The 12,204-nt window shown below is 54.6% G+C and overlaps 1 protein-coding gene across 1 annotated transcript in view; it reads left to right on the top strand.

The window, feature by feature from the left end:
- The window catches only part of KIRREL3 (kirre like nephrin family adhesion molecule 3), a gene marked incomplete at its 5' end in the record, with an annotated part of 50,559 nt that overhangs the window by 27,371 nt on the left and 10,984 nt on the right, over positions 1–12,204 (top strand). Inside the window, 5 exons of the mRNA XM_057382077.1 lie at positions 1,105–1,231; positions 6,808–6,908; positions 6,984–7,182; positions 8,285–8,320; positions 11,048–11,155. Coding sequence (XP_057238060.1) covers positions 1,105–1,231; positions 6,808–6,908; positions 6,984–7,182; positions 8,285–8,320; positions 11,048–11,155 — 571 coding nt within the window. The remainder of the gene's footprint in view (positions 1–1,104; positions 1,232–6,807; positions 6,909–6,983; positions 7,183–8,284; positions 8,321–11,047; positions 11,156–12,204) is intronic.

Below are 12,204 nucleotides of genomic sequence, written 5' to 3' on the forward strand. Positions count from 1 at the left end.
AAGCCACCAGCACCCAGCCACAGCAGTGGGATGTGGGACCAGGSCTGCTCCTTCCCCAGCCCCTCTGTTTTCAGGTCTAGGTCCCTCAAGGTTGCCTTCTTTTCTCCTATTTTCACAAAAGGAAGCAAATCAAAGACCAAAGAGATGTTGAGACCAAGTAAACCCAGGCATTTGTGTGGCTGACTCTGCAATCTATGCTAACACAGTGGGCTGAAAGGGATCTGACCCTCTGTGCCTCTGCCTCACACCAGCTCAGGGCTGAGACCCCCACCTTGCTACAGGAGACCCAGATCTACATCCAAACACTGCACCAGCACTAATTCCCAGAGCTGGGGGAGCAGCWACCAGCAGAGCCAGCAGCTCACCCAGCAGTGGGTGCTGAGGAGGAGGAGGAGAGATGCAGGGCTGGGAGCTGCAGAGCCCTGGCAGGGAAAGCCCAGGGCAACCAGAGGAGTTCGCTTCCAGATATTGCACCAGAAACCACTTCTATTTGACATCTGCTGTGGCTTTTCCAAACCCAGCAATGCCAGGATCCCACTGAGAGCCTCAGCCAGACCCATCAGCCTCCATGATTTTCCAGGTTTAACAAAGCTGCTCATTGCACAGTGGGGCAGGGGAGCASCAGGGCTGAGGCACCGTCAGCCAGTCCATAGCACGGGGTTGGCCAGTGCCAGCTGAGATTTCCCTGCGTATCCAGACCCTGTTCCACCTCTCCCACCACTTCAGGGCTTGAAATCCCTGAGTCAATCCCAGCAGACTCCCCTGTGCCTGAGAATGTGGAGGTGCGAGTGTGGACTGAGTTTTTTCTGCCTTTTTGCAGCCACCAAAGTTTTTCTCTTGTGTCTTGAAGTTCTTGCAAAAGGGGAGTTTGTAAAAATTCAGATGAATAGGAACAGGATTTCTAATTTCCCCAAAGAAAACCCTGTGGTGTTTCTTTATTCTTTGGTCAACAGCAGTAAGTGATATTGTCATGCCAGACTTTGGCTTTCCAAAGGATGTCAGGAGCTCAGGAGCTCAGATGCTCACAGCTCTCATAACTCAGGTCCTTTGTTTTGTTTGTAATTTCTCACCATCCCCCTGAAAGCCCTCCCTGCTCCCTTACAGGTTCTGAGCAACGAGAACAAGCTGGTCCTGAAGTCAGTCCGCCAGGAAGATGCCGGGAAATACGTGTGCCGAGCGGTGGTGCCGCGGGTGGGMGCGGGGGAGCGGGAGGTGACGCTCACCGTCAACGGTACCTCCTGCTTCCCTGCTGCCAAATCCTTCCCTCCTGCCTCCCTACTGCCACTCCTTCCACCATTCCTTCCTTCCTGCCTCCCTACCACCATCCCTTCCTGCTTCCCTACCACCATTCCTCCCCTCTTGCCTCTGCTCCACCATTCCTTCCCTCCTGCTTCCCCTACCACCACTCCTTACAGCTTTCCTTCCACTATTCCTCCCCTCCTGCTTCCCTCCTGCCAAATCCTTCCCTCCTGCCTCCCTACTGCCACTCCTTACAGCTTTCCTTCCACCATTCCTTCCCTCCTGCTTTTCTACCACCATTCCTTATGGCTTTCCTTCCACTATGCCTTCCCTCCTGTTTCCTACTGCCAATTGATCCCCTCCTGCTCCCTTTCTGCCATTCCTCCCCTCCTGCTTCTCTGCCACCATTCCCTCCTTCTTGCCTCCCTACTGCCATTCCTTCCAGTTTTCCTTCCACTATTCCTTCCCTCCTGCTTCCCTTCCACCAATTCTTTCCCTCCTGCTTCTCTCCCGCTTCCCTTCCGCTTTCCTACTGCCATTCCTTCCTCCTTCCCTACTGCCAAATCYTTCCCTCCTGCTTCCCAGCCATCATTCCCTCCCTCCTGCTTCCTTACCACCATTCCTTCCAGCTTTTCTTCCACTGTTCCTTCCCTCCCCTTCCCTTCCACCATTCCTTCCTGCTTCCCTACCATCATTCTTTCCTTGCTTCCCTTCCACCATTCCCATCCTACCTTGCTCCTGTTGCTCTGACAGCTCCTGTTCCCAAATTATCCCCTCAGATACTTCCTGTTGGAGCAAATCCCACATCCCACCCCCAGATGGATCAGTGGATTTTGCAAATTTTTTTTTTTTTTTTGCCTGGAAATGCACAGGTTAAAGCCAAAAAAAAAAAAAGAACATTAGCTCAGCCCCACGCAGTTCCTTATTATCAACGGGGGTTTATTGAGTAGTTGGGAGCTGGCAGCTTTAAATSTTTAATAGATTAATCTTGCAAAACCCTCGCAAGGTCGGGGAGTGCTGTTGTCTCTGTTGTACAGCTGGAGAGCAGTGAATTGAGTCTGGATCCGAGAACAGCAGCCTAAAAACTCTCTCCAACCCACACAAGGATCCCCGTGAGGATCCCTGTGAGGATTCCTGCCAGGATTCCTGCCAGGATTCCTGCCAGGATACCTCCATGGCTGCTTGGGGCTCACCCAGCACTGAGTCAGGATGTGTCCTGGACTCACACCCAGAGCTCTGGAGTTTAATGATGCCCTGGCCAGGACCTCACAACAGCTGCTAACAAATTTCAGCATAAATATGGCAGGGAAAGAGCCAGGCRGGCTGCAAATGGTATAAGCAGAGGATGAATTTTGCATTGTCTCTCACCTGCATGACAAACTGGCAYGTTTCAGTCCCCACTCGCTGTCACAAGAGAAAGAAATCAGCAGGAGGCAGCTCAGGCAGCAAAAAGCATTATTTTCAAACACAGATAATGCAGACGGTGGAYGCCCCATTCCCTGGAAACATTCAAGGAGAGGCTGGACGGGGCTCTGAGTAACCTGATCTGGCTGAAGACGTCCCTGTCATGGCAAGGGGGTTGGACTGGGTGACCTTTAAAGATCACTTCCCACCCAAACCATTCCACGAGTCTATAATCCTGGAAAGGGAAGCCAAGAGCGATGCAGCAGGGACTAAAAACCAACCACTCCCTCGCCTTGGACTCAGCTCCTCGGTGCCTTCATCCTCCTTCCCCAGCAGCTGCTGGGTTTTAATTACAATCAAATGAGCTCATGGCAAACAAAGCAACAAATTAGAACAAAGAGCCTGCTCCTTCCCCGATGCTACCAGGCACAGGGACACCCTGAGCGCAGAGCAGAGCTCTCCACAGGCTCGGGGCATTCAGAGCGTGCAGCACAGCTGCTCTCCAGATCTGCTGCTCTCCAGAGCTTTGCAGATCATGCCTGGCTAAACTGACGGGGAGCAAATGAAATCTATTTGTGGGGTTCACTGCTCAGCCTGGAGCATCTCCCRGGAAYSGACTGCCTGCACATCCCATCCCCTGGGGTGTGCTGCTGGTGCCCCAAAGGTGACAGAGTTGGGATGTGTCACCAGAGGTGYYRGACCAAGGGAGAATGCCACACCTCMGGGTCAGGATGGTCTCCTGGCCTTCCCAGTGAGGAGAACTGAGCCCCTGAGCAGCGTCCAAGCTCCACCAAGCAGCTGGGTTTGGCAGCTGTCGTGCAGCGGGAGCAGTGTTCCAGCTCCAGAGTGTGCCTAATCCAGCTAATGAATTCTGCTGGAAGCCCGTTCTGATGGAATTCAAGGGGGAAGGTGAATGCCTCATATTTTGCAGTGATTTTAAATCCAGAGGGTGATSCAACTGTCTTGGTATTCCCAGGTGCCTCCCTCTGTGGGCTGGGTTTTGTCACAGAAGAATCAGGCATTGAGAAGTTGTGTTCTGAGCTGGCTGAGCAGCCCCTGATCAGGGCACATGGGCTTTGTGGGGCTGATCCATCCCAGCTGAGGGATCACCTGACCCCTCTGAGCCCACAGTCCCACCAGCCCATCCACTCAGAGCTGTCCAAAACCATGGCAGGGTGGTGYTGGGGTGGGAGAACATCCTCCTGCCCTCCCCACCAGACAGGGCTGTGGTTGCAGAAAGGCTCAATCCCGTGGCAGAGCCAAGGCCACCAGCCTGCAAGGAACAGATAGCATTCAGAGTCTGGTGAGTGGGAAGGAGGATTATGCAAAGAGGCAGCTTTTGGCAGGGCCRGAGCAGCAGAGGCTCCAGGGAAAGGAGGAACTTGGTGCCATCACAAAWGAGCAGCAGCTGGATTTACAGCCAAAGCCTCTGGGTGCTCCTGACTGCACCAGCCTGGTCACAGCTGCCACCCTGCCAGGAGGAGCCCCCCAAGGTCACCTTCACAGCTCTGTCACTGCATCATCYGGGCTTGGCAGGGGGTGATGAGCAGGGACCACCAGCCCTGCCCACCTTGCTCTGCAAGAGAAGGTTTGTTGGAAGGGCTGGACAGCTCCAGGTGACAAATTCAGGGTGTAATTTGGCTGGGACTCACCCCAACAAGGAAACCAGGAATGCCCAAGAGCCCGGAGCAGGGCAGGGGCTGAGCTGCCACCCCTCTTGGTCAGGAGCACATYGTGGTGTCAGGAAATGCTCAARGCCAGGTTRGAACAACCTGKTGTGGTGGGAAGCATCCCTGTCCATGGCAGGRGATSTGGAATGAGATGGGTTTGAAAGTTTTTCCATCCCAGATCATTCTGTGATGATCATTTGCTACACAGGCAGCATCCGCCAGCCCAGGGCTCCTGCTGGAAGCAAGGAGTTAAACCAAACTCCTGCCAAACCATTCTGAGTGCCTGGAGRAAGGTTTGGATGGACTCACACAGACTGGAAAAGCCAAAGCCATCCTTTCATTCCTGAAGGCCCCCACCCCAGACTTCTCTTTTGTGYGAGCCGCCAGGACCGCACAAATAAATTGGCACCGAGGTGCTAAAAATAACCTCCACCAATAGCTCCATCATTTATATCCATAGCAACATTGCTTAGAGCCTTTTCCCTGCCTGTGGGCTGTCTCACGCTCGGTGCTGAATGCCAAGCTGGAGATTGGCAGCTCTCATAAGGAGCCAGAGCCCGGTGGAGAATCAAACACCGGCCCCAAATGCGAAGAGGCTGCAACTTGGTGCTATTATTTCTGGGCATGTTCATCTCACAAATAGTCTTCAGTCATCTACTATTATCATGATGATAAGCCTTCGAGTCTGAACTCCTRAAGCAATAATAAAAGCCAAAGCCATTGGCATTTGTGCCATTTAAAATCCACTCGCCTTGGRGAAAATGATCCTTTTAATGATTATTAAGCCATTTTTCTCTAGCGTCACCCAGTCTTGGAGCACTTCCAGAATTTATAAGTAACACACAACCATCAAAATGGAAAGGAGATGGTACTTTTTATTACTACTTAGGCCTGGCCTGCAGATCCCATCACTGCTCTTGCCTCTGCTGGGTTCATCAGGTGAGCAGGATGCTCATCAGGCAGAGCGAGGAGTCACCTCCACCGAGACCCTTCGGAAAGCTGGATGGATAAATGAGAACTCACACCCTGGGATCGTGCCTAGAACAACATCTCGAGCATTTAGAGAGGAAAAACACAACAAAGTGTCTCTTTTTTTTTGGCCTTCTTCAATCAAAAAGGGCACAATGGTTTCCACGACGGCACTGCTATGCCCATTACAGCAAAACAAGTCCTGACCTTCACGCCCAGCTCCTGCTATTCCTGATGTTGATGGCGGCTCCCTTCCAGCAGTAATTTCCTGAGCTGCCAGAGCCGTGGTCACTGGTCAGTGAATTGTGCTTCAATGAGCTCGTTTTCCATCCATCTTCCCTTGGAGCGATGCAAGGAAGGAGGGACAGGGCTGTGCCTCAGTGGGAAATGTGTGGGGAGTGGACAGGTTTAATGCAGGAAAGGGGTTACTGGGATAATTCCAAAGGGCAGCTGTAGGTGTAAATGCACCAGARTGAAAGATTTAGCATTTTGGTACATTTTTATGCATGCTGGAAATTTGTAAATGGGAGATTTGGATGAGAATCRGGCAGGAATACCCAGGCAAATCTTTCTTACCACTTTATCCCAAACCCCAGAGATTTTTTTAAGAAACACATCAGGTGCAGGGCAGGGAGGTGGGGAAAATGGGAAAAAATCCACARGGCACTATATCCTGATAAACCCAGTGATGTGCTCCAAACCAACAGTGACAGCYCAGCGTGGACACCTGATATTCTGGAGCTGGGGCAGGGGGAAGCTCTGCCAGCCCCTACCTCCCCTCTCCCCCTGCCCTGCAGCCCAGTCATTGCTGTTTTCTCTTCTGCCAGCAGCAAGCCACTCGTGGAAATGCAAATCTGCTTTAATTAAGGAGGTTAATAAACAGCAATTAGGATCCTGGTTCTTATGCTGCTCCCCTGGGGTGATCAGGGCTGTTAGAAGAGYGAGGAACACGCCGATCCTACCAAGCCCTGCTGCCCTTCCCACCCCTTTTCTCCCAATCACAGAACATTCATCAAGGCAKGACAAAGACATTTCCTATCCCAAGCCAGCTCAGCCGATGTTTGGCTCAGGAAGAGCCTTTTCTACCCTTTCTCACCCAGGCTGGGCTCCTTCCATGATCCACAGGGGAGCCCAGCTGCTGGGTGTCGTTTTCCAGCAGAAACTTCTCCAGCACATCTTCCTTAAGACCCTGGAGAGCAATTAGTTTAATGAGTGCTTAAGGAATGTGGGAGAGCACCAGGTGGGATGGGATCCTGCAGCAAAGAGCCCTTCTCAGAGGCCAGATGACCCTGGAGATGGGGGCAGGATCATCCACACCAGGGATGGGGGGCCCTGGTGCTCTGTGGGGGCTCTGCAGGAACCCAGCAGAGCCCAAAGCCTTCACTCGATCTTCTCACAGGAGGTGACGGGGCTGTTGCTTCATCCCTGCCCTTCAGAGAAAAAACCCAAAACCCATCCAGGGCTCCCCTACCACCCCCCATCCCCCCAGCCCCATGGGGTGCCAGCAGCTCTCCTGTCTCCGCAGGGCCCCCCATCATCTCCAGCACCCAGACCCAGCACGCCCTGCACGGCCAGAAGGGGCAGATCAAGTGCTTCATCCGCAGCACTCCGCCRCCAGACCGAATTGTGAGTACAGCCCCGGGGCACGGGGGGCCCGGACACCTCGGAGTGCCCCGGGCTCACCCCAATCTCCCTCGACAGGCTTGGTCCTGGAAGGAGAACGTGCTGGAATCCGGCACCTCCGGGCGCTACACGGTGGAGACAGTGAGCACGGACGAGGGGGTCATCTCCACGCTGACCATCAGCAACATCGTCCGGGCCGACTTCCAAACCATCTACAACTGCACTGCCTGGAACAGCTTCGGCTCTGACACCGAGATCATCCGGCTCAAGGAGCAAGGTGGGCACTGCYRGGGGCTGCTGGGGCTGGTGGGAAGGGAATTAGTGCCTGGCCGGGCTGTGAGAGCGGGGAGATGCTGTGACAGGCAGGAAGCACTCAGGAGAGCTTTTGGGGTGCCAGAGAGGAAATGAGGCAGGATGGTGATGAGGCTCCAGCTGTAGGATTGCATCCTTAGGGCACACGGTCTTGGCAAAGGGGCAGGAGCAGGGACGAGCCCCGTGAAGTCTCTGCTTGAGAAGGGATTCCTGGTTTTGTTTGTGCTGCTAAAGCTGGAGGGCACGGGCTGATCGGGCACCCCTGACTCCCTGTCCCACAGTACAGGCTGCTGTCCCTTCCCCAGGATGGAGGATCACTGATAGCCTTGGAGGGCACCCCTGATTCCCTGTCCCACAGTACAGGGTGCTGTCCCTGCCCCAGGATGGAGGATCACTGATAGCCTTGGAGGGTCAGGAGTGGCCACTCCCAGCAGACCCCACTGCTCCGTGGTGATGGGAGCGAGTGGGAGGAGGCRTTGGGGCAGGTGGATTGGCCACCCTCCATCCTGGCCACCAGCCACAGGGCCAGCACATTGCTCACACACCCAGCAATTCCCAGGGGATGGCCAGGGAAATTCCACTCTGGGGGCTCTCTGCAGTAAGGGAGGGAGACGGCTCTCGTGAGGAACACTCACTCCTGGAGCAACTCCAGCTCTCCTCTATTTTATTAAATGCCAGGGCAGGCAGGTGGATTGTTCTCATTAAGCCGTGATTTATAGGCAAGGCTGGCGTCCAGATTAAATCAGAGCTAAATGAACCCCTTAAAATTAGCCTTGGGCTCCTTCCAACGCAAACAGAGCCAGTGGTTTTTYCAGGTCGTCTGCCAGTCAGCGGGAGCGCTCGGCGGCCAGCCCGGGTCCCGGCGGAGGGTGGCCGGGCAGCTGAGCCCTCATCCCTGCAGGGACACGCCAGGGGACAGCTCTGCCCGGGCCAGGGGACACCACAGGGTGGCAGAGGCCGTCCCCTTCACGGGAACAGCCCCGGAGCAGAGGGCTGAGCGCTCAGGAAGGCTGCGGTGGGCGCGTGGGCTGTGCAAGGCTGTGGACACTTGCTTTATTTTCAAACAGGTACGGAAATGAAATCAGGAGCTGGTATTCAAGCAGGTATGGAAATCATGAGCTGACGGTGAAGGTGAATTGTCCCCAGCCATTACCACACCTGAGGGCCCGGTGTCCTCCTCCTGGCCCGGCAGATTCCGTAGGGCAGGCAGGGCAGGAAGGGAGGCTGCAGGGCAGTGACTGGGGCAYGACTGGGAAGCTGCAACGGTCCAGTCTCCCCTGTGCCACTGAYCCACTGTGAAAAACCAGCATTTTCTGTGCCCCAGCTCCCCAGCCACTGGGAGGGGGGTGCTGTTACTCAGCCATGTTTACAATGCTGCAGAAGTCCCATAAAGTATCAGCTTGGGACAAAAAATTAGGCAAAAGTACATGTTTGTAGGATCTTCTGCTGACATCAACTTGTTTCAGCATCGTGGGAGAGTGCTGGCCAGAATCCTTTGGCACCAGGGCAGGTTTGGATGGACTTTGGAGCAGGTACTGCAGGATGCGCTGCCCTTGTGGGTCCCATCCCATATCCCAGAGCAGGAATCATGGGGGAGCCAGCAGTCTGCTCCTCCTCAGCTCAGCCATCCTGACAGGACAGAGTCTACCACCCCCACTCACTGCCCCTTTGCAGTTTATCCCAGCCCAGGAGAGCCCTGGATGCTTTCCCCACCCCATTCCCTGCCTGATTTTCCATCATCTTCATMATYTTCATCCTCAYCACCACCTTCTTCCCTCCAAGCTCTGCACTGCAGATCCCACTCCCCCAAAGCTCAGAGCCAGCCAGCCCTCCCAGGGTCTCCAGGCTCCTGTCTCTCCATCCCAGTGCTCCACATTCCCGTGGGAAGGCCAAAGAAACCCCATGAGGAGCTACCACTCCTAGCAGGCAGAAAATCCTGGTTTCTCCTTGCCTGGCTCAGCTGCTGCATTGGAGGATGCTGATTTTAGGGTGAGCTGGACCCAGCTGCAGCCCCTGCTCTCTGAKCTCCAGCTCGAGGCTGCAGGGCACTGACAGGATTTGCCTTTTTGCCACCTGGGTCCTCTCAGAGCTTTGGTGATGGATTCGGTGCCACTTGAGCTGTGTCACCAGCTTGAGTGACATGTGACACATCAAGGGACCAGCAGGCCCAGGCAGGAAATCCATGAGCCCCCCAGAAAGTGAGAACCATCAGTTCTTTTCTGATCAAGTCTGAGCAGAGCCTTAACTCAATCAGCAGCACATTTCCATTACCCTGCAGCTCCCAAATTAGGGCTCAGCACCCAGGAACCCCACAGCCACRAACCCCTGTCCCACCTGGGACTGGGTGACAAGGCAGACACCCTTTGCTGACCCCACAGTGGGTGCTGGTGCAATGCCAGCTGCTCCCAGTCCCACCAGTAAGGCTGTGTGCCCAAGGATGGATTAAAGGCACACGTGGGATGTGTGGGGTCTGTGGGATCTGTGGGGTCTGTGGGATCTCTGGGGTCTGTGGGGTCTGTGGGGTCTGTGCTCTCAGGTCCAGCATGAAATCAGTGCCCAACCCCAGCTCCACACCAGTGGGCAGTGGAAAATGGTTCCTGTGTTACTCAGTCAAGTGATCCTCCCTGGGCTTTGCTGCTCAGCTGGGTCACCCCCTGTACCCCCACACATCCATAGCCCCCATCTGCACAGAGCTCTCTGCACCCATTTTTCCATAAATTCATCCCATCCTTTCCAAGGCAAGGGCTCCAAGGAGGAAACACCTTCCAAGGAGGTGTCCAGGAAAGTTGTGAGGACACCCTCACCCACCTTGTCTGGTCATCCTGGACAGGGTTAGCCCTCTTTAGGTTCACAGGATCCTACAAGGTGCTTAGGAAGAAAAGGAATGGGACCCTAGGGATACCTGCAGCTTTAGGGGAGAGGGTCTTTGGGATGTAATTTATCATCCCAGCCAAGGGAAGCCATTTGTGGTACCCACAGCTGAGGTGCCCTGCAGTGGGAGTGATGCCATCACTGCCCCTCCTGAATCCAGGAGCACCAACCCAACACTGTGAAGTCACAGCTGTGCCTGGAGGGACAGAGCAGGGAGATATCGAGGCTTTGGGGCTCCAAACCTGACCCTCTCACCTCAAACGTGATTTCCCATTCCTCCCTCCCCACACCTCACAAACTGCTGCCAGAGCCTGCATGGATAAATCAGCTTTGCTGGCTGAGCCACAGCCAAAAATCCCCAGCAGGAACTCGGGGACAGAGCTCTTGAGGGCAGAAGGGTGTGAGGCTGCATCCCCTGCTCTGCCTCCCACATCCCACCCCACAATGCTCAGCCCCAGCATGGGCCATCCCTCCTGTCCCAGCCCAGGAGGGATTCCCTCAGCAATCTGGGAAGGATGGCAGTCGATGAGCCACAGGAGAAGGCAGGAAATTGGGAAATAAAACAAGCAGGGGCTGTGAAAGGTGATTTGGGTTAAGCCATCCACAAGCCTGCTYGGATGCCATTTCTCTTTCTTAGAAATATTAACACACAATCTTCTTTTGCTCTTCATCCTTTAGAGATGCTCCTTCATTAACCCACGGAGCACTAACGAGAGCTCCTCTGGCTCCCCCCTCCCCTCCTCCCAGGGGAAACTGAGGCACAGAACAAGCAGGGTTGTACAAATGGCAGTGTCCCACGGGCAGCCCGTGCCGACAGCACCACGCAGGGATGGGGGAGCAGGGAAGGAGACCCCAAAACCCTCCCCGGGCTCACCACTGAGCCTCCTGCCAGCAGCCAGGGGTGGGKCCCCCTCTGTGGCCTCCATCCCTCTTCATGCTCGCTCTCCTTCCCGTTGCAGAGTCGGTGCCCATGGCGGTGATCATCGGCGTGGCCGTGGGGGCCGGCGTGGCGTTCCTGGTGCTGATGGCCACCATCGTCGCCTTCTGCTGCGCCCGCTCCCAGAGGAGTAAGTGTCACCCCCGGCCACCCTGCACCCTTTGGAAGGGATGGGGGGAGAATTCTCTGTGGGTGAATTGAGTGGGTCAGGGAGAAAGCAGAGCCTGTGTTTACTGACGCAACTGAATTTATTGGATTTGCTGAATTTRTTTCAAGCTGCTTCTCCTGTTGGTCTACCAAGTGTTTGCTGCCAATGGCAGCCCAGTGGGAAAAGGGAAAGGTTTATGGAAAAACATGCCAGGGTGACTGCTGATCCCTGTTAGCAGCACAGGAGGTGTGCAGGGGCCTCTTAATCCCTCCCTTGGAGAAATCCCGATGTCCACGAGGGAGAAGCATCCTCGCTGTGCCACATCGGTGCTTAAAAACCCTCAGCAGTTCTGCTTCTGCTTCAATTCCAGTTTTCCTGACATGCATATTCCTAGCAGGAACGACAACCAGCAGAGGGGTTTTTCATGGGACTCATATGTTTKGGAGCCTGGCTGCAGGTGGGAATACAAGTTAAAGTGACATGAGACATGCAGGTAGAGGAGGAGGGGGAGGAAACAGCATGGCATCGTCTGGCTTCATTAAAAAGACTCCAGGAAGTTAAAGGAGGATTCTTGGCTCCATGAAAAGGCCCCAAACCAGGAGGGAGAAGTGATTGTCTGGAGCATTTTGAGCCTCTGGGGAGAGGAGAAGATCCTTGGCGCTGCTCCCGGCTCGCGAGACGCGTGGTGCGGATCCCAGGATGCCAAACGCTCCACGTGTGTGCCAGAAAACCCAGTTGCTGTTCTTTTATTTTCCCCTCCTTGATGGTTTACAAAGCCATCAAAGACCCCAGGCTGCTCCTGGATTCAGCACGGGCACAGGGCTCCCCACTGCAGAAATGTGTTTAATTTTCAGCGTGATAATGATGCCTCTCCCTGTTTTATCCCATTTTTTTGAACTCTCGCAGCCTCCATTAGCAAGAATTAACAAATTAAACAGGGGAAGTCATTAATCCTGCTTTTTGGGGAAGGATTGCTGATGGACAGGACCCAAGACCAGGCTGGTTTGATGTCCTGGAGGTCATTTTGGCAG

This window comes from Malurus melanocephalus, unplaced genomic scaffold (assembly GCF_030028575.1).
Source record: "Malurus melanocephalus ecotype Western Australia unplaced genomic scaffold, MMel_1.1 scaffold_548, whole genome shotgun sequence".
Taxonomy (NCBI): domain Eukaryota; kingdom Metazoa; phylum Chordata; class Aves; order Passeriformes; family Maluridae; genus Malurus; species Malurus melanocephalus.